The 27,952-nt window shown below is 43.2% G+C and overlaps 2 protein-coding genes and 1 long non-coding RNA gene across 5 annotated transcripts in view; 2 read left to right on the top strand and 1 right to left on the bottom strand.

Annotated features, from left to right (window-relative positions):
- Nucleotides 1-3,205: 3,205 nt before the first annotated feature.
- Nucleotides 3,206-18,366, top strand: RNF185 (ring finger protein 185). 2 transcript variants are annotated; one of them, XM_055705636.1, is made up of 7 exons: nt 3,206-3,347; nt 9,055-9,286; nt 10,907-10,925; nt 11,565-11,677; nt 12,189-12,243; nt 14,151-14,268; nt 15,787-18,366. In XM_055705636.1, exons 2-7 carry the CDS (start codon nt 9,105-9,107, stop codon nt 15,882-15,884), a joined length of 585 nt encoding a protein of 194 aa, XP_055561611.1. In that variant the 5' UTR covers nt 3,206-3,347; nt 9,055-9,104; the 3' UTR covers nt 15,885-18,366. The 2 variants fall into 2 exon arrangements, with proteins under 2 accessions (XP_055561611.1, XP_055561605.1); XM_055705630.1 differs by lacking the exon at nt 3,206-3,347 and adding an exon at nt 3,529-3,655.
- Nucleotides 14,124-18,668, bottom strand: LOC114017567 (uncharacterized). Its single transcript, XR_003562705.2, has 2 exons — nt 18,433-18,668; nt 14,124-14,298 (listed from the first exon to the last, which is right to left on the bottom strand). It is a non-coding gene; the product is annotated as an uncharacterized LOC114017567 (long non-coding RNA).
- A 107-nt stretch (nt 18,669-18,775) lies between these two features.
- Nucleotides 18,776-27,952, top strand: part of LIMK2 (LIM domain kinase 2) — a 32,400-nt gene continuing 23,223 nt past the window's right edge. Inside the window, exons 1-2 of one of the 2 annotated variants that reach the window (XM_055705421.1) lie at nt 18,776-18,925; nt 21,375-21,474. In XM_055705421.1, the coding sequence (XP_055561396.1) occupies nt 18,910-18,925; nt 21,375-21,474 (116 nt within the window). In that variant the 5' untranslated portion in view covers nt 18,776-18,909. Of the gene's footprint in view, nt 18,926-21,374; nt 21,475-26,114; nt 26,308-27,952 lie in introns of those variants that run through there. The other variant, XM_055705433.1, reaches the window with a different exon arrangement.

The following is a 27,952-nucleotide window of genomic DNA, read 5'->3' as shown; positions in this document are numbered from 1 at the left end:
CTGGGAAGTACGGTGCCCACGGATGGGAAATTGCTGAAAGTAAACACAGCTTGTTTTCATGTCCATCTGTTGCTGAACAGCCTCCTTTCACGTGCTGTACAGGAAAATATCTTAATGTTTCTCAAACCTAACAGCTCACACAAAGTAAGAGTGAAATCCATGCCAATGATACCAGAAAGCCTGTATTGCTTTCGTATTTGTACAGAGAGAAAGAACACCTGGCATTAAAGAATAAGGATGTGGAAAGAGTAAGCGACTGGAATAAAATTCTCAGCACTTCACCATGTTTTGTGACATCTTTGAAATGGTAATCTTACTTCTTCAGAAATACCGACTGACAGCACTCTTGATTGTGGAGAGTCAGACATTCTTATGTTGTAGACAGCACAAAAGTCTTCTACTGTGAAAGCACGGGATAGGATGGGATCCATCTGCCATTAGGAGTTATCTTTCAAAACTACACACACCAGGTTCATTAAGATATGTAAAATGTATCAGGCAAAAATTATCTAATTCCCCCCACTTCTGGCAGGGGAAAGAAAACACGCAGCTCCTCTGCCTGTGCCTTTTGCAACTGCTTTGTCTTTAAATATGGAATTAAAAGTTCCAAGGATAACAAATTGACCTCCACAATGGCATTACATCTTCAAGTCAAAAAAACTGAGGATTGTATGGGAGATGTTCTCTTTGGTGCTCTTACCCAGCTTGCCATGGTGGAGCTTTCATCTAAGCTTAACAATACTCTTCTGGCCATTTCCTTCTCACTGGCTGTTAGAGTGATGGGGATTTCTGTAACAGATTGTGACCGTGTTTCAGCTCAATTATTTGCCTTCACAGATGTCAAGTGCCAGATGCTTCAAAGCATGTTTACTCAAGAAGATCAAGCAAAGTTTGGTGTGCTTATGGGCTTACGGCAGTTTCCGGACATACAATCCAGAAAAAAACAGACGAATGCATGTCACACACCAGAAATAGCTTTATGATCTCCCACCTTTCTAGTGTGGTACTGAAAACAGAAACATGAAATGAGCAGAAGCTCTTGGAAACAGCTCTTGCTGAAAAGGCAAAAGGCCACAGACAGATAGGAACTGCTTCACATGGAAATTTCAAGGAAGGAAGAATATTCCCAAATATGTTTTAATACTGTTTTAAAATACCATTGGGTTGAAAATACAAGTAAATCAGGGAGAATTGATGAGAAAAATACCAAGAAGTTCAAGGACCTGGATTCCTGATACACGTATGACTTCTGTAATTAAGAATTTTATGAGGTTTGTGCGTACCATAAGTATCAACACTATGTTTGACAATCTTGTGACTTAAATAATGAAAAGTGAGTAAATCCAAGTGATTTATTCTTGTGCACACCACAAGAACGAACTGACAACCAGGGCAGAAGATTTTTCTAACTCCAAGCAATTACTGGCTACCGGCTACACTGAAGAATGATACACATACCACCATTAGAATACACATAAATATAAATGATATTTCTATTCCCATTATGCATGTGATATATAGCGCTCTGAAAGCTGATTTCTTAGCTTCAGTAAGGAAAGTATTCCCTTGCATCACTTATTATTGCCATTCAATGTAATTACTCTTTGCCTATGGGAGTAAATCTGAATGTCCCATGTATATTCTCCTGCTGACCTACTGTTGCAAATATGTCTCTTCCCCTCCCATTAACCTTAGCTGTAAACAAGATTAACATTTTCATTCTTTCCTTGTATACTACCCTTTCCATTCATCCAATCTTATTCATTGCCTGTCTCTGGATCTTTTTTGTTTTAAAAAGAAAACACTTGCTTTAAGTGCAACAGGGGTACTGTAAATAAGTCATTACAGAAATGTATAATAATATAATTCCATTCTTCTGAGACTTAAAACATAAATAAAATGTTGAAATTATCACTGGTCAGTGAAAATACTCCCTGGCTACGTTGTCTATGGCAGTAACTGTATTTCTTTTCAGATTGCTTTAGTTATCTTATGACACCCAAACAATAAAGCCTGTTCAGAGCATTACTTATTCCCATGATTGTAATACCAAAAATCAACCTTTTTTTTACTTTTTATATGGAAATTCTTTTGATTCTAGACATACATGATGATTAGTCTGAGTTGGTCCAAACTTCACAAGCTCAACCTTGTTTTAATCAACATCTGGAGGATACCGTTTATACCTTTGGGGCCTTGTTAACTTATTAGATACAACACTGAGATGCCAATTTTTTGCTTGAATGCTGAAGCTGTGCCAAATTGTGCTGCTTTGCTGTCTTGTGGAAAATGAGAGATGGCCTGCTTTTTTAAAGACATTTTCACAGACAGCAAATACACTGCTAGCACGGTTTGGACAGCTTTACAATGTGTGCCCTAATGCTGCAAGCACCATAATTTTCCGGTAATATCTTTATCTTCACCTCAACTACCAACTTTCCAGTGTGATACATCAAGATGTAGGGCAACTCCAGCTGGGCTGCTGGCTGACCAATTTTGACACGTTTTTTGCCAAACCTACATGCTACTGAAAGCAGTATGAAGGCTCAGTACAGCTGTGTGTTTATATGGCTGAACACTTCGTGGATCACATGTTCCAACTGTCACACTAGAACTGTGTCGTCTCAGGTCACCTGTCAGTAAACAGACACTATCCTCGGTCTCCCCCTGAAATGCTCCCTCGACACTAAACTCCCTCCACTTCTTACCTTAACTATTCCCTCCTAAAGCAGGCCTTTAATGGGAGACCTTGCTTTAGGATTCTCCCATTCTCCACTGTGTGAAACAAGAAGTTTCACACTGCTTTCTGCCTCGGTGTCCTCAGGAGTGGTGGGGTTCCCTCAGCACAGGGACAAAACCCTTCAGAGGTGCCTCAGTCACCTGTCTCGGCCCTGTCTGACCCACTCCTGCAGACACCAGGTCCCTTCCTCTCCCTCCCTTTTGTCCCCCTCTGTCTGTGGTTTCTCACAGCTGTGTCAGTACCTTTATAAAGCTGTTTCCATCCTGGAGATGCTCCTCTGCTCAGTTCCTAGTGCTCTGCACACACATTTGAAGTGTTTGTTTCCCTCAAAGCTGCCGCCTGCCTGCCTGCCTTCCCTCTTTGGGCCAAAAATTTTTTCCCTCATTTGCTGCCGTTGGCGAGACGAAGCTTTTGCTCTTTCCAGAGCCGGGCGTTTGGACACGGCCCCCGCAGCACCTCGCGATGAGCGGGCAGCCAAACTGCAACAGAAACAGAGCTGAAAGTCACCGGGAGCGCGCAGGCGGGGGTGACGCCGCCGGCTGCCGAGCGGGGGCTGAACGCGCCGCCAGCCCCAGCCGGTTCGCACCGAATCGGTTCCCTCGCTGAGGTAACAACCGGCCGGGGCGCCCGGCTGGGGGGCCGGGGGGGGAGCAGGGCGGGCGGGCCGGCAGCGCTGACCGTCCGGGGAGCCCGGGACAGGCCTCGCCCGGCCCGAGCGCCGCCGGCCCGTTTCCCCGGAGGCAGCGCGGCGCGGCCCCGGCCGGGCGGAACGCGGCCCTGCGGCCCGGCGCGGCGGCGGGGAGGCCAGTCCCTTCCGCCAGGGCCGGGCTTCCGGGCGATCAGGTGACGGCGGCCGCTGGCAGGGGAGCGGCTCCGCGGCGGGGGGCTGCGGCCGGGGAGCAGCGAGAGCCGCTGGTGAGCCGGACGGATCGCGGCTGGTGGCGGGGCGGGGAGAGCCGGGGCCGGGCGGCGGCTCTGGGTCGCGAAGGGAGCGGGCCGGGCCGCTCCGCGCCGGGGGCCGCCAGAGGCCGTGCGTCCGTTTAAAACGAGCGAAGCGGGGGCGGGGGCGCCGCGGGAGCCCCGGCCTCGGCCGGCCCCGGTCGGCCCCGGTCGGCCCCGGTGTCCTGGTCCGGCGTGTGCCACCGTGGCTGCCGGAGCGCCGGCCCGGGGCCGCCTGCGAGGTTTGCCTGTGCAGCCCCGGTGCGCGGCGGCCTGCTGGTGCCCGGCGCCCTGGCAGCGCGGCCCGGCCCGCGGCCTCTGCCGAGCGGCGCCCGTTCGCCGCGGCTAGGTGGCTCAGGGCACGGTCACGGGGCGTTAGCTTCTGGTATGTGCCTTCGTTTATTGTTTATTTTCTGTTGGGAATCGCTTACTGCTTCTTAAATCACTAGTATTGTATTTTGACATTTTGCTGCTAGCCTGGTTAGCCCACTGAAAGGGCATTTAATATTTTACATAACGCTCCAAACCAGGAGAATGCTCAGGCAGTATTACCCAACTGGTTACGTCGGGTTTCTTTTTTTTTTTTTTTTTTTTTTTTTTTATCCTTTGGACTTTATGAGGTAAGAGGATAAGTGTCTAGATTTGTGCAACGTTTTCATGGCATCTATATTAGACTTTTATGGGATGGTTAAAAATTAGAATTACTTTAATTAGCTGGGTTTGTTGGGGGTTTTTTTTGGTAGTTTGTAACAATGCCTTGCATTTGTGAGGTGCACTGACTCCTCAGAGCTGCCAGAACAGCCTTTCACCAGGGCTCTGATCCTGGAAGGCAACTGTAAGGCAGACATAGGTTGCAGCATCCCAGTTAACGAAATGAGGCCAAGCAAGGGCAAGTGGCTGATTTTGCAAGACCAAGCGATCACGCAGAGTTGTAGGCTGGGACCACTGCGTGGTAATACTGAAATGTGGGTCTGTGTTGCCTTAGGGGTTACAGGAAGTGAAAAGATGAACTCCAAAAATGGTTCTGGGGTGTTAAAATGTAACACGTTTGGGGGACGATAAAAAGCTAGTGAGAGGTAAAAAAATGACTGTCAAGAAGTAAATGTACTTTAGGCACTGTCAACAATTATCAACTAAGGTTACCTGTTCATTTTACTTGAAGTCTGGGCAACTGTAATAGGCTAAGAATTAGATTTTTGTTAAACTTAATCAGGTTATGTTTCTTATCGCTACAGTGACAATGTAATTTTAAGATGCATATGACAAATTTTATAAAATTAATATTAATATTAGAAGTTCTAAACCTAAAAATATTACTCGGAGTTTATATAAACACACCCACTTATAAGTTTTCCTGCTGATTTAAGCAGAAAAAAATTCAGAAACTAAATTAGAACTTCTTTTAGAAACAAACTAGATTTGGATTATTTCAATTTCAGTAATCCTAGATAAAGTAAGATTCATTCAGAAAGGAATATGGAAAAGTGTCTTTCTAGTGGAATTTTGGAGCATCCAACAATGCTGCTGTCTTTATTTCGTTGTTATGTATTAGATACTGCAAAGAGGAATAAACTTTGGAGTTTATTAATAAACTAACCAGAGCCTATATCCTCACCAGAAAATTTTCTCATTGCTTGTGAAGGAAGATTAAATACTTGAAACACCCTAATGTTGTAATGCTGCGAACATGTATTGTACAACTGCTTCATACAGATGACATGAGCTTTGAATGCCTCTCTGTCTTTCTCAGGTTGAATTATTGTCCAGCTGCTATGCTTCCAGTGGATGTTTTTGTATGCTTTAACTTATGGTGGAAACTCTCCCAGTCTGTCTTGAAGTGTTTCTCTTGTATTGTTAGTCGGGTCAGTGTACTTGAGCAAATGCAGTCATTTTTCATTTGCTAAGCTCAGAAACTTGATCTTTTACAGTAGCCATTGGGCTCCCATTTTCCTGGTGTGCAGTTGTTCCCACTAGATTTATAGATTTAATTTTTAAAGTATTTGAGTAAAATGTATTTCTTGCTGCCTGTTAGTGAGATTTGTTCACAGTATATAGACCTTCCCAGTTTTCTGCATTTACTTCTTGCATGGACCTCCTGTACTTTCAGTTGTCATGAAACTTTCACGTCCCAGTGTGTCGTCTGCTGCTCGGGGGTCCAGTTTCACCTTCTCTTTCAGCCATGCTTATTCTTTACGCAACTCAGTGGGATTTGGGCTGGATGCCTAAACATGTATCTTCACTTCCGTGTCTTCTTCATGCTCCACCAGACTTCTTTTATTTAGGAAGACAACGTGAAAATGGGTTCTTTGTTTCTTAACCATTCATCTGTTGCCACCCTTGATTCTTGGATGTAGTAAATGTCAGTGATTCAGGCATTTTCAGAACAGCCTGTTGGGATATCATAGGGGTCATGATTTAAAGGAAATGAACTGCCAATACAGATGGCTTTTAAGTAACAAAGATGCTGTTTTCCTGTCAATATCTAGAGAACAAAGAAGCAAGAAAGAAAATAGGGATGATGTTTGAACACTTGCAGTTAGATTACAGCTGGTTTGTATATCCTTTCACTTGTTGTTTGCTACTCATCATGCATCTAGGGTTGATTTGGAGGCCTGGTCTAAAGAACAATGGTTTAGCAAACTGGACTAGTATCTCTAAATTCTGTTTACCTAGCTCCAAAAGTCATGTTCTATACCGGTGTACTCACAGTCTTCATTCTGAACTCTAAATTGAAGTGAAAATGGTGTTGGTTTAGCCTGTTGTGTTGGTTGGTTGGTTGGTTTTGTTTCAGTTTGTGGTTTACTTCTGGTTTGTTTCTTTGGGGTTTTTTTCCCCTAAAAAAAATCTGTCTCAGAGTTTAAGTAGCTCAAGTGACATTTCAACAATTTTGAGCTTGTTCTACACTCAAAATAAGTTGAATTTTGCAGTTGAACTTCTACTTTAGGATTCGCTGACTATGCTCACAAGTGACACGATGTATGATTATCCAATGTAAGTTTAGCCATTGGATGCTGTTTCATGCTTGCTGTTTGTGTTTGTGCGGTGTGATTTGCAGATGAACAGACCCCAACAGCTCTTGTCATAGACCTAGTTATGTTAAAGGGTATTCCACGGACAAGAGCAAATGTTTGAGAAAGCTTTTCAGAGTAAGATTGATGATTTTTATTATTGTTTTTTGATATATTTTTGATATTTTAAATTGGCTACATCCTAATACGTCATCAGGCCCAATCAGCCTGTGGAGAGACAAAGAGGAGAGGATCCCAGTACAGACTTGAGGAATGACCACCTTCTAGGAGAGTAGATGCAGTGCCTGTTGCATTATATCGTTTTGATCTTTCTTCTGTCTCTGCTATCTTTATTCCATTACATTACTGATATTCCTATGGATTTCGCTATCATCCTTCTTCATAACTTAATGATTTATTTATTTTTCATTGTTACTAAAAGTTAAGGGGTTTTAAAGTAGGTGTTTCTGAAGGTACAGATTTTATCTTTTTCATGAGTCTCCAGATTTCTGGTGTCAAATATATGGAATTTAATTTGGAAAAAAAAGATATTTTTTTACAGTGGTTTTATGGACACAAAAATTATTTACCTCTTCTACATGCTTTCCTTGTGTTATGTGTCAAGATACAAGAGCCAGATATTTCTTGTGCCCATTCCATAAAATTACACTAGTGATTTTTACAACGTGTTGACCTCCTCTTAGTTTTAAGGTATTCTCAGTTTTGATATTAATTCCCAGCAAATATATATAGGTCCAAGTTGGTAAGTTTTCAAGCATTAAACTACTGAGCAAGATAGGCTGAAGATCCTTGTAGTAAGGATGTGTGAAAAATCCAAGCATCTCTAGCATATAGTTTGTGGGCTGGCAGCATTTCCATCTGCCTTGAACTAACACGCATTTTCATTTTGTACAACAAACTGTGTTGCTGCTGAGTGTAAATGAAGTCATGATGTGAAATGCTAAGAGTCAGCACTGCTGAAAGCAATGTGTGTTGAAGTGCAGCATCTGTGAATACAAAGCTGCCCTTCTGGGACACTGCAAAATGATGTAACTGAGTGAAAAAGCTCTACAAAAATATATTTCACTTGCTGTAATTGAGTGTCTTCGTTGCAATACCTTCATTAGGCTTGAGTATTATGCTTTCTTGGCCGTGCAGTGGGATTGTATTTATGAAAAAAGCTGTTGACAAAACCAGCTAGAGATACTGAGGTTTTATTTTACTGCCCTGTACCTGTGCTTCAGCACTGCTACAAAGAGGGGACACTAAGGAAAGCATTTAATGCTTGTGGGGTAAGTTTGCCAAGAAGTTAGCTTCGGAGAAATTGAGGTTGCCCTTTTAAGATGCTTAACTGTTATTACACTTGCAAAAAGTTCAGATAATCACCTGTTTCTTTCTCACAACCTTGTCTAAGTATTCATATCCCTGCAGCAGCAACATGATATCAGAGTTTCATGAAAAGCACAGTGGAGTATTTTAAACATTTTTGTTTTGATGAATTAATTTCTGTAACTGCTGAAACTGTCTTAGTTCTTGGATTTAAAGACCTGTACTGGTAAAAGAGTTTCTGGAAATGTAAATGCTTTGTGTTGAGTCTCAAAGTTTTAGGTACTATGGAATTTGCATACCAAGGAGTTAGACTGCAGAAGTTGTTGCACTGAAATAAAAAATGGTGGTGTTTGATAAATACGATGATGTTAATGAGAGGTGAAAGCATGTATGTAAAATTAAAGCACATTAAAGTAAAATTTTTAATACTTCTGCATTACTACTAGATTGAAATGTTTGCGTTTGAAAGTACTAAAAATGTTTGATAGTTATATCAACATGCTGCTGTGATAGCAGCAATATACTGCTCATGAGACCAGTAAGTACTAAGCTACCTTTTCTTGCCATTATTATCATTAATACTCCAAATTAATGAACATTGAACTTAAAACTGTGCATTAAGTCTGTCTGTCCAAACTGTGAATTGCTACATGATTAAATCCTATTTCAGACTGCACTCACAGTTATAACTTGCATTGAATTTTTGGAAGAGCATGTATAACTAGGTGAGCTCATTCTTTCATAGCAGATGGCATTTATGAGAAAATGAAGATGGTTTTGTTTTGGCTGTGGATCTCAGTTGCTTATTGGTAACTTTAAAATACAGGTCACATACCAGCCAGGTCATACTACAGGACTTTAAAGTAGCTTAGTTTCTAAAAAAAGATCCCTCTTGGCTATGTTAAACTAAAATCATCAACAACAGGATTCAAGTGTTTCTTAGATAAATCACTACCAGTTTTGAACAGGACAAGAATACAATGTTATAATGCCAAAAAGTTGTTTGTTTTTGTGTTTGTTTTGTTTTATCACTGCTAGGATTCCAACAGGAAAATTTTCTTGAGCTTGTGTCTGGGTCGTTCTTGAGGATGGCAAGCAAAGGACCCACGACTTCTACATCAACAAAGAACTCCAATACTGGAGGGACCAGTGGCAGCAGTAGCAGTAATGGTGCTGGGGACAATACTAATCAAGACAACACTTTTGAATGTAACATCTGTTTAGACACTGCTAAGGATGCAGTTATCAGCTTGTGCGGACATCTCTTCTGGTAAGTATTCAAGCCCCCACAGATTAACCAGAGTGCCATATGTATCTCTGATCATATAAAAGCCTACGATTTTTGTAATTCTAAATGACAAAGAAAATGAGGAAGGGCCATGGTTTTGGTTTAGGAGCAGTTTGGTCTTGCTCCTAAATTTTTTCTTTGCTCATGTTCCAGGGAGTGGGGTTTTTGTGTCTTTAAACTTCCTATACTTCTGGATTATTTTGTGAAAGCAAACAAACAAGTATCCCCACATAGTTCAGTGGTCATTGATACTGCTTGTTATGTGTGTTATTTGTACTGGCTGGTCTAGTATGAATATTGCGTTCAGACCTAAATTTGTTTCTAACCTGTGGATACCTAAACCTGCATCTGAAACTAGGTTCTGGAGGCCAAACTGTAGTTTTCATACTTCCTACAAGCTTGCTCTTTTTTTCCTTTTGATATCATTAAAAAAAAAAAGGAAAAGATAACAGGCTTTTACGTGTGGGCTATTTCTCTTTTCCCATGGTATTGCAGTTGTAATACTAACTTTTCAGTTCTTTGATCTGACAGGGGAACGTATCACACAAATATAATATGTGTGCAGCATTTCTTATTTAGGTAAATTGGTCTAGAATATACTCTTTCTTGAATGATAAGAAGTTATTAAAGATTGAAATGGCCAAATGTTTTGGGTTTTTTGGGGGAGGAGTATATTTTAACCCGGTAGGTTAAATTATGCTCTTTAATAAAACAAGACCTAAAAGAGCGTTTTAATTTTTTTCTGTGTAAGTGTATGTAACCTCTGAAAATCGAGGGTTTTATTCTAGGAGGAGATAGAAAATCACTTGCTGATGGCATGTTAAGATAGGTTAAATTATTGCACAAAAGGATTTGGAAGAACAGAACCTTAAAAACAGCATGTATCTTGTCTGTACCACAGGACCACTTTGAAAGCAGATGGCTGTTTAGCAGTTTTATCTTGTAGCTTGCTCGTTTGCCTCTGACCTTTTTTTAAGTTGCCATATTAATTTAATCTTGAGTACTTCTGTGTAATGAGAATTTCTCTGCCCTGAGCAACTGGGTCTGATCTCAGTAGCTAACCCTGCTCTGAGCACCACGTGGGACTAGAGGCTCTCTGAGGTACCTTAAGTCCAGCCTGGGTTATTTTATGACTCTGTGAACGTGGCCAATGTTTTAGCTAAATGTCCCTTGCATAACTCCTTTTAAGATCCTAAAGTCTTCTTGCTGACGTCTTCCTCGTTTGCAGCTTAGCTTAGGGATATCTTTCATGGTATCAGAAGAGAAAATCTGTACAGTAAATACTAAGATTAATTAAGCTTCCCTGTGGGCCTTTGATATGGACAAGGACCCAGGAATCAAAGGTGATACGCAGAGAATCACGTTAGCAACCTAGACTGCATAACCTGAAAGACCAGTGGAGATTGGTCTTGGACTGTGCTTTCAGAAATTATTTTAATAGGTGGTTATAGAACTGGCCCAGCTGGATTCCAGGATTCTGTTGTCTCCAAGCTGTGCCATCCACGGTACATGATACATTTGTTGGATCAAGTTGTCGGTAACTAATTCTGTTTTCCCCTCTTTTCCTGCTGCGTGAACAAATTGTCCTGGGAATGCTCACAGTTGGCCTTGTTTACACCAGGTAAGACAGGTTTCCTTTTACTTTGTCTTTCATCAGCTTATGTTTCTCAATAAAGCCCTTGGTTCTCTGGAGTATCCCCCTCTTCTCAAATGTGCTGCTTTCTCTCCAGGGCAATCGCAACCTGCTAATGCAACTTCATGCGCAACACCTTGCAATCTGCTCTTTCAGCAAAAATAAAACTGTTTCTGTTCCACTTGCCTCCCCCTGTTCAGTTTCTTAAACACTGAGTGTTCCCAATTTTGGTAGGCAGTTCACAGGGTATTAGTTTGCAGCCTTAAGTGCTGAGTGTACTTCTCTGCGTGTGTAGCATTTTATATTGTGGTACCATTATAGAAAAGGTAGATGAAAGGAAGGTATCTACACTAGCTCTTGGCCTATGCAGGACTGTTGGTACCATTTATTTATTCATGTTTTACTCCAGTGCAGTTCTGAATGTGTACACATCAGCAAGTAGATTGTACCAGAACAACAGAAAAAATGCCAACTCTACTTCGGAGAGTTCTTGACACTTATTAAAATGTTTTGCTCCATGGCTTTCTGAGAAATTGCTGAAGTCTCTCTGCCTTGCTGCAAGTGAGGTTTGCGCGTTGTGGTTTTCATGGTCTTTCACTAATTTTCTTGTAATTTTCTTCCTTTTAGTGGCTAGAGACCAGGCCAAACAGACAAGTGTGTCCTGTCTGCAAAGCAGGAATCAGTCGAGATAAAGTTATTCCTCTGTATGGAAGAGGTAGCACTGGGCAGCAGGACCCCAGGTAAGAAACTTAAATACAACTACTTTTATGTGAAAACTTAAGATTAAACTTCAGTTTAAGGTTTTAAGATTAAACTGTCAAAGTGCTGGATTCACAATTTGAAATACTTTGTCAAAAGAGAGATGGAACTGCCATTTCTGCCAAATATTTCTGGCTTTTTCAGGACCTGGATTTGCACACCTTATTTCTTGTTCAACTGGCAGTTTATTTCAATTTAAATTGGTTGCTAATTATCAGTTACGAGTGGCAGGTTGCAATCAATGTTATCTGACTGGAGAAGCTTATATAAATTGTTCATGTCCTCAGTTTCTAGACTTTGCAATAGGACTTTGTTACGCAAAAGTACAGTATCTTAATTCACGATGTGATGCTGAAGGTTCATAAACTGGGTGGTCTGTAACACAGCCCTGTGAGAGCGTGCTTTATGTTTGTTCTGTCTTATTAGCCAGGTTATTGCAGATACTGTTGTCATGTATCCTTGCACTTGAGCTAATTTCACAACTTCCTGCAGAGAGAAAACTCCACCACGACCCCAAGGACAGAGACCTGAACCAGAGAACAGAGGGGTAAGTGAAGAAACAGGCTTGGGCAAATCAGTTGTTTATATTGATGGTGGTATTTACTCATCCTGGAGAACATAATGTGTGCATGAGATCCTGTGTGAGGATCCTATAGTTTACATTCCTTACTCATTCCCAGTAGGTTGTTCATGAATAATTGATATCTGTGATGTGGCAGAAGATTCCGTGCCTGTAGTACTCCTTAGCATCCCAAAGAATGGGCTAACTTGAATTGTACTTCATGAAAACAGCTCTGTGTGGCATCACTGGAAAGGCTCTCCATACTTGATCATTCTCCATATATAAATACAAGGAACGCTTTGCTTTGAAAATTCTTTGTGGAAGTATATTTCTGTCAAACTATACTTGTCATGGCAGTGTATAATCCATGTGAGAACTTACGTTTTCGGCACTGATGCCTGCTTCTAGCATTTCTGTGGGATGTTCCTGTACCATGGCATTACAAGAGAAAGAATGTAGATATCTCTTGGATACTTGTCAATTTGAAGAGGGATCTGTGGTTTTATTGAGGAGATTGCATAGGGTGAATGTAAACAGCAGCTTGCGTAGGTTGAACAGATGTGGGAGTAGCCACTAGGACAGACCACAGTGTTCTTTAGCATGATGGCAGTGAGCATGACCTGATGAAACAGTTGCATGTTTCTGTGTAACTGTGCCTAGGGTCCTTGGAGAGTGTTTGTATACCTCACGCTTCAAGCAAACAACTCTGCTGGGTGTGAATAAGGAACATTTCTGTACTGTATGTATTGGGAGCTCAGTTGTTCTCTCTCGCTAGGGAGTTGCCTTCTTATTAAATCAGCTGCTATACCTCATTTGAACCTTTTAGCTACTGCTGCCCTAAGTCAGAGGAATCTGGTATGAAGACCTAGCAGTAGTGATGCTGCCCTCCTGTCTCTACAGGTGCAGGACCTGCCATGCAGAGTGCTTTGCTGTCACTGATAGTTAATGGCAAAAAGCTTGAGAAGAGTCATAGTCAAAAGACTTAACTCCTCAAATCAAGGATCAACCCAGAAATGTCTGGCTCTTGTTCTATGGGTGAAATCACCTTTGTCCTCTCACTGTTCGGAGGTGATAGACCAGAGGGTTTTTCAGAATTGGTATCACACTTTTAATTCTGAGACAAGAGGACAGTTTGCTGGATCACAGAACTGTGAGCTCTCCATAGTTTTTAAATGTGAGACAACTACTTAAATTCATATACAGTTGGTTCTTAAACAGTGCACTGCTTTTATACAGTAGGATTCATCTTGATCCAGAAGATTAATCTTTTGACTTGATGTGGTATTTTAGTCTGGAGCCTATAGGGGTCAATGTTGTTGCATTGTAACTCTTCCTTTTTTCCTCCTTTCCTTATGTCTTGCATTCCTGCCCCAGATGACTTTATCTGCCACCTTAATTAGAGTCCCCCTGGTAATTTATTTTTTTTTGTACCATTATTCTGTATAATATTCTATGCATCCCACTGGCAATTTATCACTGTACTGAATGTTTAAATGATGCACATGTATTGTGAAAATCCATGCAGGTAATTTTTTTACAATGCCTTTCATATAGTTATATGGCTAATAGCTGTTAGTACAGAATTATTTGTATGTTGTTAAGACATTCCAAATAGAATTGGTAGTGTTAATTTTGATATATTGTCAGATACGTATTATTTTAAGTTGAGAAACTTTACAGAATTGCTTTTGTTAATTTGTGGCCTTCAAGCAAGCATGGTTCTTAGTTTTCATTTTCTCAAACTTTTGGGTTGCACTGGCAAGTTTACTACTGTGTGAAACATTTTAAAACCATGAGAACTAAGGTGGTATTTAACAACAGTGTGGCAGACTGAAAGCTGCCAGACAGCATGGTACTCCTTCAGCTCTCTTCTGTTGCTTTGTTCTCTGCAGGGATTCCAGGGCTTTGGGTTTGGCGATGGTGGCTTCCAAATGTCATTTGGAATTGGGGCGTTTCCCTTTGGTATATTTGCAACAGCATTCAACATAAACGATGGGCGACCTCCTCCAGGTACAATGCATCCTATCTCCTCCAAGAGTCCTGTCACAAACAGATTTTTAAAAACTCCCTTGTAACTTTTAAACAAATAGCCTGCTAAACGACAAAACTTTCTGAAAAGTAAAGTAGATCAGTGTTATAAACAGAAACACAGAATGAGGGAAACACCCAGTAGAGAACATAGTCCATGGCTTACACGTTTTATACAAGTGCTTATATAAAAACCAAGTTTGTCACTTCCATACGATCTGCTGAAGGCCCTCCTGAGAGGACAGTAGAACTGGAGAGGAACAGTGGCACTGGAGACTTTTCTCCTTTAATTCAAATGCCTCCTCTGGTACTTCAGTGAACTCCTTCTGAGACAAATTGGACCAGAGTTTCTAGTAATAATAAAAAGGAGTCAGTAAGTGCGTATGAAGGAGACCTGTATTCTGAAAACAGCAGGGAAGGACTGTTTTCTGAAAGATGAGAAGGAGAAAGTTAAACTGGTGCTCTGTAAATAATGACAGCAGAGATTGTTCCTTTCTCAGAAATTTATCTCTGAGACAATCGTCTGTATTCCACAAGAAGTAACTTTCTGGTGAAATGATTTCACTGTTTTTAATTAAGAAAAAACAGTTGGGTTACTCCAAGTAGTGGCCTTCTCCCTAGAAATTAGGTAATCCCCAGAAAACCTCCTCTCCATCTGCACTGTAGACAAACTGAGTCTACCTGTTTTGAAAAAAGAAAACCTCCTGGCCAGGTTTTTCTGGACTTCCTCTGTGAGAGGTTGTGCTGGCAGATCTTCACCATACCATATGGCTTAGAAATTATGAGAAACAGAATGGCATTCTTCATGTTACACCTGTGGTGCCAAGGAGCTGTGCTGTCCTTGGGTCAAATTAACTTGCCTGTAAACTGTACTTCACCGTCCATTGAAAATTTGTGTGGAGGTGTGACTGAGCTAAAGAGTATGTAAATATATGCTGTTGTAACAGCCATAATTTAACAAACTTCTTTATCTGCTTCTCATCTGTGGATTCAATACAGCAGTTCCAGAAAGGCATGGCTTGAGCTTTAGAGCTCACATGCTTTTCAGCAGTTCCCTTGGTCAAGGCTACACAGGCAGCTTTGACTGTTGTACCATTTCCTTATTCAGAGATCCTTCACCTTGATGGGGGGGAGCGCTCAAGTTAAAGCTCCTTGGGAGGGAAACCATGAACAGTGAAGTTGGCTCAGCGCTGTCCCCAGAAGCACTGTGGGCAGACCTGCCTGTACTCTGGCACTTGGAGCTGCCTGCTGCTATTAGTCATGAGCAGGTTTACCATGAGTCCTGCTTCAGGGAGCTGAGGCTTGTCTTCCTTCTGATCTTCCTGTATGGCTGGCCAGTCTGAGGGTAGGAAATAGCAAGTTTCTCACCAATTAGATTCCTTGCATATCTTTCAATTTATGAATATACTATGTTCAAAATATACGTGATTCTGGAGAAGAGGAAGGAGCTGAACTGTATTGTTTTTGTGTTGTTTTTTTTTTTTACTTCCTGTTTTCCAGCTGTTCCAGGGACTCCTCAGTATGTGGATGAGCAGTTCCTATCCCGCCTCTTCCTGTTCGTGGCTCTGGTGATAATGTTCTGGCTGTTGATCGCATAAATCTTTTCCATTATTCTGTATATTCATGGCCAGCAAGGCCACTGAAACAGTTACAAACTGCATCCCCATCCCATTTTAAACCTCTTGGTGTCTGGTTCCGTAGCTAACTATGGCCTTCAGGAATTGATGGTACCACAGCACAATGAGGAATTTCGCATTTTGTACCAGAGTTGGAAATTAAACATTGGTTAAAAAGCGTATTTCAGCTCAGCTATCTTGTACAACAGGTTCCTGCTACAAACCATGGGCCTAGCTTTGAGCTCCGCTCCTAAAAGGAGTGCTGCTTTGAAATCCTGTGCCAATAAGTGACACCAGGTTTATGTGAAAAAACAGTTGCCCCAAGGTAGACTGGGCAGGTAAAGAAACTTCTGCAGTGTGATCAGTGTCTCATGTTTGGCAACCACGATGGATCTGCCAGAGCTGCGGATGTTATTTAATGTCTTCACATCAACATCCAAACTTCTTCAGGAACTCTTCTGCAGCACTGCTGAGACTCTTTGGGCACAGCACGTGATGCAAATAGAACCAGGTTTGGAGATTGGTTCCTTTTCTTGCTATTATTTCCTGGTGTGATGGAAGACCCCTCCTGAAGCGGTTCTAATGGCTGTTAGAAGAAGGGATACAAATTTATGCTGCAATTTTTTAAAGCCTGAATTTGCTGGAGCCAGACACTGGAAGATTCTCTCGTTGTGGAGCTGGGTGGGATTGCTGAACAGTACAATGCACCTGTCTGCCTCACCCAGCCCAGTTCCTCACTGACAAAACAGTGTTGTCTTCCTTGGTTCTGCGCAGCGGCCTGTGGCTGCACTCATGGATAATCCCCTTACAACCTTGTCACTGTAGCTACGTTTATTCTTCCTGAGGCTTTGAGACTTCCTACACAAGGTCATGTACTCCAAATAAAATCCTATTACAGATCTGAGATCAGCTCGTTTGGGGAGAGGAACAAAAGGCATCTTTACATGTGTTTTGAGGTTAAAATTGTCAAACTGTAAAATTACACAGGAAAAATGAGATCCTGCCTTTGCTAGCCTATGCTACAGTAGGGAACGTTTGGAAGAGCTGCTCTCTACACGTGCATACAGCTACTCTATGCCATAGCAGAATGGCTGTAGTGCAAGAGTCTGCAGTATCTACCAAAGACGTTAATTCAAAGTGCTGGAGAAGACCACAACCATTTATGTGCTGAGGGGAAAATATTTTAGAAGGTGAGTGCTCTGCAGCCATTTTGGAATCCTGTTGGGTCTACAGCTTTAAAAGAGTACTCCTGATGTATTTGTGTAGATTCCTTCAGAACAGCAGATACAAGAGATTCCCTAGCAAGATGAACAGTTTTAATATTTCTCTGACTAGGTAATTCCATTTTTTTTTTCTCTTTAACATTTTTAGATTATTTTGATTCAGGTCACTGATAGTCATGATGATTTCCTGCAAGGTGAATATTGTGACTTCCCTGGTAGTAGACAGACAACTGACGAAACAAATCAACTCATAGAAACTTTGTTTCAATAGCTGGGGTTCTTCTAGTGTATGGATGAGGTTCCTGGGCAGGACACCGTAATTGTTGTAGAAGCTTATTTATGTAATTGTAAACTGTTCACTTTTAGTATCAAGACATGGGATGACTGAAGTTTTACTTGCCAACCTCCAAAATTCCACTTGGCAAGTAGAACGTTGCAAAGCTTCTTGCGGTGTTTTACCACATCTAGTCAAAATTACATCCAATTCGATGATAATGTGGCAGAATATATCACTCAACTATAAGTAGTTGAAGTGGTGCTTCAACTTTTGTTGTGTGGCACTTTTGAGAAGCTTAACTTCTTCTGCATGTGGTTCTTCTCAAGTGCGTACCTTGGTAACTAGGATCCTTTCTAGGAGAAAGGCTGTTTATTGCGTTCTTGTGAGCAACGGGCCGTGGTACAACGTCGCGGCTTGGATTTCCTTTCATGAGCAGGCAGCACCACCTGCTGATGGAAAAGGAAAGTTCGTGTGATAGCAAACGGGATGGTTTTCCTTCTCCTTTTTGTATCGGGAAAGTCGATGCTAAGAGCAGAGGTTATCCAGGGAGGAGTGGGGTATCCCTTTAAAGCCTTTTTCCGATAATGAGGACAGAAAAGTGACTGTAATAGATTCAAGAGGTATTGAAACTATAAATAACACTTATGTTTTCAAATACAGAATTTTAATGGCTTTGGGTTTTTCCCCATCTATTGATTGGAGACAGAATGGATTTAGATGGAGGTAGCTGCAGAAACATGACTGAGTCCTTATTTTCTGGCAATCCAAGAATGAAATAGTCCAAAAGTGTTAACGCTTTCATTCCTACCTTTTTCTCGGTGTGCTTTTTGTATTGTACCACTCCCCCTCCCGTACTCTGACTGCACACAGCCTGTAACGGCTCGTTTAGTGCATTACCATTACCGTTCACTAATTTTCACTGTTGTGAAAGTGATTTAGAATTAAAAAAATGGTTTTACATTGACCCGAGCGTACCACTGTTTTTGTGCTTCGCCGACGGACCAAGGCGAGGCGCCTGCCCGAGGCCTACCTCGAGGGTGGGGAACCCGTCGCTGGTTCGTGCCTCAGGAGAGACGGGGGCTTGCTGCTCCCTCAGCGGGAGCCAGGGGCGTCCCGCGAGCGGCAGCGGGCCCGGCGCAGACGTAGGCCTCCGCGGGGAGAGCGGCCGGGCCCGCTGCCCGCCACGGCACGTGGTGGGAGGGACTGGCAGCGGGGCGGCGTTATCATTGGTCCTCGCCGCGGAAGGGACGGGACGATGGCCGCGGAGTAGCGCGGTGATTGACCTGTGGCTGTGAGGGGGGCGGAGTGCCGATTGGCCTGCGGCGAGGGGAAGGGCGGGAGCGAGAGGCTGCCCTCGGGGCGGGGCGCAGCGCTGAGGTAGCGAGGGGCAGAGGGGCGGGGGCGCGCGCGCGCGAGCGCGCTCCCGGGCCAGGTGCGGAGCGACCCGCCGCGCGTTCCCTGGCGCCGGGCGCGGGCGGGCCCGGGGCGGAGGCGAGGCCGGCGCGGGATGGAGGCGCCGCCAGGTGAGGGGCCGCCGGTGAGGGGCTGGGCCGCGCCTCCGCGGTGGGGGCGCGTACGCGGCGGGGCCGCGGCTGTCCTCTCCGCCTGGGCGGCCGCTACGCGGGCGCGGCTCCGCGGGGCGGCAGGTGCGCGGGGCGGGGGCCTGGCCCGCCGCGGGACTTCCTCGGCCTCCGCCCGGCCGGACGCTGCCCCTGCCCCGGGGGCCGTGTGGGAGCCGGCGGGCGGGCCCGGCGGGCGGTCTCCGCCGCTTCGCGGCCCCGGTGCGGCGGTGGGGCGGGTTCCCGCCCCGAGGGCGGCCGGGCGCCTTGGAGGCAGCTCCTCCTGGGCCCGGCTCCCGCGCTCGCCCCGGCTCGGGTCTGGGTCGCCCTCTCGGCCGCGGGGGCTGGCCGGTGCCCGCCGGGGCTGCAGGAGCCGCTGGTTTTGGCCGCTGCGGCATCGCTGCCGTCCTGGGGCACCCGCCAGCCCTGTTACATGGGCCGTGTCCCTGCGCCTTTCCCTTCCCGCTGTTTCCTGCTCGATTCCGTTTCCGTCCCTTCCCCGGGATACTGAACGGATTTCGGTTGGACATAGAGCTGCAACTTGCCGTTGGGAGCCCGCTTAACCAGCTGTGGCACTGCACCTGGAAGCAGGGTGGCTGCTGCCTGGAGTTGGGAAGCTGATGGGTAAAGCTCCATCGTGCGGGAATTTGCCTGTTGCTTTCAGTCAGCTGTGGCGCAGCCGTTATCCCTAAATCCCTGTAAATGGGATCTGCTGCTTGTGTTCACGTTTGCATCTCGTGCTGGTGGCACCAAGCAGGAGGCAACGGAGCTGTGGGGTGTCTGGGCTGCAGGCGGTTTTGGCTTGCGGAGTGGCAGCAATTCCAGAAGTTCCACTGACTTCTAAGGCTTGCACTGCTCGGAGGGAAGAGTGTCTGCTGCCTTTGGACGGAGCCACGGGCACACGTGGCTTTGCCTTTTATTTCCAAGCCTGTTTGCTGTGCTGAAAAGCAGTTTGCTTTATAGAAGAACGTGGGTGATGCCAGCTTTTTCCAAGTTTCTCCCCCTAACCCTTGCTCTGTTGTGCAGATCTGAGGTCAGGTGCAGTTCTCCGTGCCCCAGATAGCAGGAGGGTGCAGACACGCTCTCAGGTGTGGCGGTGGTGCTTAGCTGGAAAGTGAAGTAGCAACCAGATGTCACATTTGAATGAATCCTCTCTAGCCCTGTAGTCTGCACGGAGACCTTTATGGGTATTGCCAGTCTGCTGGCAAGGGTGGTGCTTGCTTGTGGCTGAGCAACAAGTTTTTTCTCCAAAATACAGCTATCCATGTAAAGCGTACAAGAAGATCTTCACCTTGGTTAATTTTAAACATCATTGACCTACACAGTGGGGTAAAAGTACATAGAAGGCTGGTGGCTTCTGTTTCGTGTAACTTCAAGGAACTTAACCTTGGTATCAACTTGCCTGAGCAACTACCAAGTTTCAACGTTCTTTGGAAAATGAAGTCCGTGGTTAGTGGTTTTCCTTCTCGAAGTCCACTTCTTTCCTTATGCAACCTTACTGCAAGTAAACTTTTGGTAACAGGAAGAAACAGGTTTGAGATCTGCCCAGCTATGTGACATGGTCCTTACGCCATCCTGTGCTCATCCGGATCCTTGACTCTCTTTTTATGCCTGCACTGCTGCTTGGATTCTGGATAGCATTTATCTGTATGCCAAATACTGTTTGTGTTCAAGTTTTCATACTGCTTTTCCTAGCTTGGATGCATCTAAATAACTAGCTCTCCCTGGGGCTCTATGGCAGTTAGAGCAGAAACTATTATAACTATATAAGAAGTATTTACTGAAAGGGCAGTAGGCAAATAGCATCAACCCCTCTTCTTAAGTCTGAGGGTAGTCTGATGTTGGCTGTACAGCCTCTACAGGAATATTCATTCAAGTGTGTAATTCCTTCCTGGTAGTCAAGTTGTGCTCTAGTGAATAAAGGCTTGCCTTTCCTTTCTTTCAGTTCTGGGAAATCCAGTTAACTATACAAATGAGTACAAACATTTTATGCTGAGTCAATGGCATGGGCAAAATAGTAGCTTGGCTTCCTGGCCTAGCATGGTTCTGTGTGGGAATTGTTACGCCAGACCAAACTGCCTTCCTGAAGTCTCAGCTCTGAAGACTAGCATAACTGTAACTGAGCTGTTTTCTGCAAAAGGTCATATCGCTTTCTGCTGCAGAATGTGAAGGAGCAGGGGGTGATGTTATGTCTGGAGAAAAAAAAATGTAAGGCGTCAGAGTTCGATTTGGGAACTCCACTCTCTGGGGTTACAGACTGCCTGGTATTGGCTCAACTTTCTGTGTGTGAAGGCTTTCCTGTCAGTTGTCTAATTTAAGGTTGTTCTCTATCAGGGAAGCAGCAATCCTTGTTTTCTCTGATGTGAAATGGTTGCTGTATTCTTTATTTACGTCACTTTATTCTTGCATACAGGTGAAGAAGTCTGGAGATGTCTAGGATGCGGGGACAGCATTGCTGCTGGTCAGCGTCTCTACAAGACTGTTAACGAAACTTGGCACATTGCCTGTTTCCGGTAGGTAAAACTTCAGCCTCTTAAATTCTCCTTGTGTTGTTCAACCAGCTTGGGACCCGGTGGGTGAAGTACCAACATTAACTGGGAGTTCTTGCTGTTTTCTCTGTGCCTGACCTGTTCTGAGCCTCTTGCAGAGCGGTTGCATGCTCTTGGTTGCAGCCATACTTCAGGGCTTGCAGTAGCGCTCTGGAACTGACTTTCAGTCGTGATAGCAGGCTGACACGGCCTGGCAGAGTGTTGCCATGCTGACGCAAACAGGAATACAGATAAAGTACAAATGAAAGCTCTGATTTACTGGTGGTGGCAGAAGCCGTGGGTTGCGTATTTGTCTTCAGCTACATTCCAAAGTAGTGCCCAGGCAATTTGGATAGCCTGTTGCTTTTTCCATATGTGGTGGGTACACAGTAGATATTGGGGTGTTGGAGAAAACCACTGGTATGGGGGAGGAAGATCTTGCCTTTTGCTTTCTCTTCTTTTCAGACTGTTAAGGCATACAAATTTAGGAAATCTGTCAGATAATGTTGCTATCAGCAAGGACAAAAAGGAATCTGTGACCTGCTTTTCTTCCTGGCAGTAGAAGTAATGCCTCTCATTGGTGTTTCATGAATACTCAGTCCAGTTTTCATGTTCCAGATCACATTTTTGAAGGGATCTATATTTTGGAGAAGGGTTGAGTACCTGCAGCTTCTACTGGCTTCTGTGTTGGCTTGAATCTGGAGAGGCTAATATTTTGGATACAGTCAAAGCAAATGGGGGGAAAAGGAAGCCAAAGTGTGGCTTTGGAGGAGCGTTTGCTGTGCCAAGGTAGACATCTACTGTCCTGGCTTAAAAAACAAAAGAAAAACCCCAGTAAAATACCCCAACTTTGTTGAAGTGAGGATTATAGTTATTGATGTAATTAAAAAAAAAAAAACAAACCACCAAACAAAACAAGAAAACCAAGCCACATATCATGCTGCCAAAGAAGTGTTGACTTGGAAAATGCTGTTAGCTACAATCACATGTGGATAATCACAATTACAGCTTTATATCACTACAAATCCTAGTCGTTTGGGTTTCTATTGGTTTGAGTATTTGTGTTTAGCCATATTGAGTCAGCTTGTCTTAATCCTGGTTTTCTCTTTTCCCTGAAAAACTAGTGTCCTGTTGTCGAGCTTCCCTAGATTCTGCCAGTAGCCAAACCCAAAGCTGTGTGTGCTAGTCTTTATTGTTTGCTTGCCTTTAAGTGTATTTCTGTTGTGGGTCTTGATTTGCAAATGTCTTGGTGCTGCTTGTTGGTGGGGCTGTAGAGATGGAGAACAGCTGAGCTGGAGGCAAATCCTGCCCTTATGACACTTTACAGATAATTTGATATCATACTTTGTATTGTATAATGGAAGTTTGATGAGGTTTTGGTTGCTGGGTGGTTGGTGGATTTTTTGTTTTATACAAGTAAAGACAACAACTTTTCTCCTGATGTGTGTAATAACTTTTTGCATTTGCTGATGTGCTTCTCTTAAGCTCTGTGCTTTTGGCTAGCTCTAGCACCCAGCTAAGCTGCCATGCCGAATGAACAATTGGAACCTGCGGTAAAGGAAGCTGCCCTTCCCTTTTTCCTAGTTCCAGGGTAGGACTGTACATGAAAACAAGTTTCCAGTTTGCACTCTGTTCCTTCTTTTCTTCTGTTATCCCTATACCACGCTGAGCAGCGGTCTTGTGCTTGATATCCCAAAGCCAAACTTTAAAAAGCCTCTAAGGGTAGGAGCCTTTGGCAGCTGGTAGCTGTGAGTTCCGGCAGCTCTTGTGGAGTGTTTTTTACAGTCTTCCTGTGGATTAGCTGACTCCCTGGCCTGGCACATAATTTCTCTAATGCTGATTGGCACTGCTCCAGGCTCGTTAGCTCTGTTTATTCTTGGTCAGGCTAGGCTGCTGATCATGCTTGGCACTGGCAGTAGCTGACGTACATGCATGTCTCTGAGGATTTAAGGTTTTTTTGTCACTTCCCTCCTTCCTTAAACTGCATCTACAGGAGCTTTGTCTCTGAAACCTGTTTTTTCTCTGCTGTGGCTGGAAGGACAAGCAAATCCCTATTTGTGTGTCTTGGATTTTTTAAACTGTTCTTTGGCCAGCTGGTCCTTAGGCTTGAATCCGATAGGTTGGATCTGGCTGAGGATGTTTTTTGGATGTTTCTGTCACAATGTCTGTTGTGAATTAACTCTGAATGTACTTCTGTGCTTCTGAATTCTGTTGAGATAGCATAATGCTTTCAAAGGTCATTGCTTTTCACTGATACACAGTTCCACTGGATTTGGAACTGAGATTGCACAGAACTTCAAACACCACACCAGGACAGGGAAAGTGCGAAGTGGCAAGGTATCTTTTTCCTCGGTCTGGATCGCTTTTGCCAAAGGGGATTATTGGAAGAGAAGGGTTTTTTTTGACCTGGAGCATGCTGTTCTTACTGCTTTCAGTCCAACTTTTTTCCATATTACAAACCAGAAGATACTGCCTTGAATTATACCTTTGAATAAAGTATTGATACCTGGTATTTTGATGTCTGTTGTTGGTGTTTTGGGGGGGGGGATTTTCTCCCCACAGGTAAAGACAAATGAAATTAAAGACTGTTCCCTCTTCCTGCAGGGATATTGCATATTTGAATTGGAGTAGGATGGGATGAGAAGACGCAGATATAGCTGCATGGCTTAATCTTAAGGACACAGTATTTGTTAAAAATCCAGTTTGGGTTATTTGAAACCCATGATTGAGATCAAGCCTGTTGAATACATCCAGGTAGAAAATGCTTTTGGATCCATATGAAGAAAATTTTTGGAAACGGTGGAAAAGAATTCCTACTGTAGCAGGGGGCTTAAGAACTTTTTAGGAAGGAGGACAGCTGAGGTTCAGTTCCTTCCTAACCATGAAATAACAGAGGATGTATATTACTATCATCTATAAAATATATCTAATTTAAGTAGCCAAGCAACCCAGGCTTGCTGCAGAAATCTCTAACAAAAGCCAAACCCACCACTTCAGAGAAAAACTGTGCGCTGTATATCTTCAACAAAAGTTAATGAAGGTAACTGATGATTTTACAGTTACAGATTTTAAAGTATACTATTTAGTTTATACCAAAACCAGTTAAGTAAAAGCTGAAAAATCATCAGGAGTTTGAAGAGCAGAAAAGCTCATCTTCCTCTTTCTGGAAGAGGAATTTTATATGAGCCCAAAATTTTTCCTTAGTAGGTATAAAGCACTGGAGATGATGGTGACCAGAAACTGTTAATTCAGTTTGGACAGATATTTTGATTTTGCTTAATACGCCAGATTTTTATGCATATGCAATGCAGCTTGACCTCAGGAAAAATTCTCATGGCTTTTTGTATTATTTTTTACAAATTATAATATTATGAAATAGTTTTATGCTAACTTAATAATATAAACCACTGTATGAATAAAAAGTGTAAGCTTTTGATACCTGACTAAATACATATTAATTTTTTTATATACTGATCAAGGATTACATTTTTATATTGTAAGCAACAAGTTGACTTTCCAGTAGAATATATTGGCTAAAATTAAATACAGTCTGGAAATAGTTAAGAAATGGGTGGCACTTGTAAAAAAAGAAATCTAAAGTAAAAAAAAATAATTGCTTAAATCACAATAAAAATTGCCTTATTACCTAGAGTTAAATCAGTTCACCTAACAGAGTCACTCTTCTTGAATGCATTACTCTGTTTCCATTTTTGTTAACCTTTACTGGAGCTAAAACCAACACACAAGGAGTGTTGTAACCACCAGAAGGCTCTTTTCTCTAAATGAATACTTTAAAAAAAATGGAACTGTTTTGGCTGAGTGCAGAAGAACTCCTGGCTCTGTCTCCTACTGGTATTCTGAAGTGAATTTAAAACAAATACTCCTTCTGACTGTTTCTCTGTAGCGGAACAAGGTTAAAAGTAGATTCTTCCCAGAATCCCTTGTCACCTGCCCGTTATGTGCTCTGCAGCATGACAATTGTCCATGGCCAGAAAACAGAACTGGATTAGCTCTCCATGCATCGAGGGGATGCCCTAAGCTCCAGGCTACTGAACAAAAAGAGAACCACTATTAATTTGCCAACTCTAGTGATTTGATTGTCTTACAAAGGCATGATTTTTCTATACTGAATGGCATATTTTTTGTGCTATAGAAATATTTTTTGCTCAGCAAAACTTAGTGAATTGCTTTGATTCTTTTCACATTTGGGGGCAGGGCAAGGCAAGCCAGGGAAACTTGTATTAAACCCGTTTGGGGGTTGCAGGATAAGATAGATGACTTCTCAAGGTATTTTCTAAATCTGTTTTCTGTGGTTCTTAGGCTATTTACTAAACTTCAACTTGTGTTTGAAGCAAGTAAATTCTGTGGCTTAGGAATGATCAAGAAATTGGTCACCTAACAGTCTCCCATCAGTGTAGGTTTTCTGTCTTTCAGACTATGTCTACTAACACTTAATTATCCTTAGTATTAGAAGCTTCTTTCTATCTTCAGAAATCTCATTTATTGTAATTTAAATAGTTTCTTCTAATCATAATCACAGTGGGCACAGAAAACCAGCTTTTTCCCCCTTCTGTTATTCCAGTAGCCTTTTCCTGTTTGAAAGCAGCAGTTGTGTCTCCCATCAGTCTCTCCTAGACAGAAGAAGCCCTGGACCTAGCCATTTCTCATGGATGGTATTTTCTAGACTTTGGATCACTTCTGTTTGGCACAGGCCTTCGTTTTCCAGAAGCTGCTTCCTCCCCACAGGACAAATAGCTCTGCAGTGACAGGATATGAAGCTCAACTGAATAAATGTTGACAAAGAAAGATGTAAGAAAGGTGTGTATTAAGACGAATTTGAAATATGGGGGCGTTTGATGCTTTGAATCTTCTTGTAGCTTTTCAGCTGTGAACACAGTCAGGTTTGTACACACACCGCAGCTGAACTTGAGAGGAGGGAAAAGATCCATAGTAACAAAAGGTAGCTGAATTATGGGAAGACAATAATCATCTCCTCTTCCCTATCTTCTCCAGTTTCTGGCAGTAACAGAAGGCTAAAGATAGCGCCTCAGAAGTGAAAGCTCTTCTCCACTAATCCTGCAGACTCCTGGGAATGTCTCTTTGGTGGTGTCTCCATCAGCATTGAAATTCACCACCTCGCTATCAGATTTAGGGAGAAATAGTTGCTAAGTGTCTGTACGCAGATCACCATGACTGTTTGAGTTCAAAAATCCAAAGGAACAATGAAGCACTTCGCAGGTGGAAGCAGCCACATTCCTCAGGGGAATCTCGTCAGCTACAGGACACCGCTGAAGACCCTTTAAGGAGGAGCTGGGCATTCCAGTCTGAACTTTTTTTAGTTGACTTGTGCAGCTTGTCCTTTAGGGCATTATTTTCAGAGCATTATTATATCAAGGTACTTAGAGTTACTCACACAGCCCAGTATGTGGTAGGCTCCACATGTGTGAGACAGAATCCTTCTTGAGGAGTTTAGCAGCCTGCACAGGCAAAACCAGCGTATTAGGAAGTGAGTGAAGGTGCAGTGGTGTAAGCGCTGGTCTTACTGCTGTCTGTGCTGCATTTACAGATCAGAGGTCACTGCTTCCAAAACCCTGTATAATCTATGAAGTTTCAATAAGTTTAATTTTCTTCGTTTTGCTTCTCAGCCTATGCATATTCAGGAGGTCTGCATCCACTAGACAAGTATGTGGTGGAGATAAAAAATGTATCTCCATTCTAATGTTGTGCTTAGTGATGTTAGGTACTGAGAAGGCACCACTGTGTTGGTTTGAAATTCTGCTGCTGCTTGGAAGTAAGATGCAGTGATGGAGAAGAGCTTCGCTTCACTGCTTGTTTTAGTTTCGCTCAGAGGTACGTGCATATCAAAACGGTATTAGTTTCAGGAGCTGGTGTCAGGAGCTGACTGTCTTTCAACAGCAGTAAAGCACGTGTTATGTGCAAGTGCCCTGGAAATACAATGAGGTGTTGGGATTGTACTGAAGTACTTGGAATGCCTCCAAGCTGCGCCCATGCTGAAACAAAGGCTTGCGGCAGACGCTTTAAGGCCTCAAGCAGATGCGTCTTCCCCAGCTTATACCAGTCCCACACACACCAAAGTGCCTGTCTGTGCCAGGATAAATTTGTGTGTCTTCGGGCTGGTAGATGTGCTGAGCAATACATCTGTCTGTAGACATGCTGTTGGGCTACATGTTAAAGTGGGTGTCTAGATGTGCAGCCTAACCCCAGCTGTTTTAAGATATTAATCCCTTGAATATCACAGTAGGTATGTGATGCATTTCTGCAGGGATAAAATAACATCTGCAACTCAATTGCAATAAATTTCATGTTAAGTCATTGTTGAGGTTTTTAATTTGTTCCTTTTGTTATATTTCTCAGGCTTCTTTCTGGCAAAATTTACTGTACAATTCTAAACCATAGTAAGGAAAGTAACCCCCTGTGATGGGTACGTGTTTGTAGTGGAAAT

Source organism: Falco cherrug, chromosome 1, assembly GCF_023634085.1.
Source record: "Falco cherrug isolate bFalChe1 chromosome 1, bFalChe1.pri, whole genome shotgun sequence".
Lineage (NCBI taxonomy): Eukaryota > Metazoa > Chordata > Aves > Falconiformes > Falconidae > Falco > Falco cherrug.
Note: the sequence above shows the minus strand (reverse complement) of the source record. Positions and strands in the feature narration are given on the sequence as shown.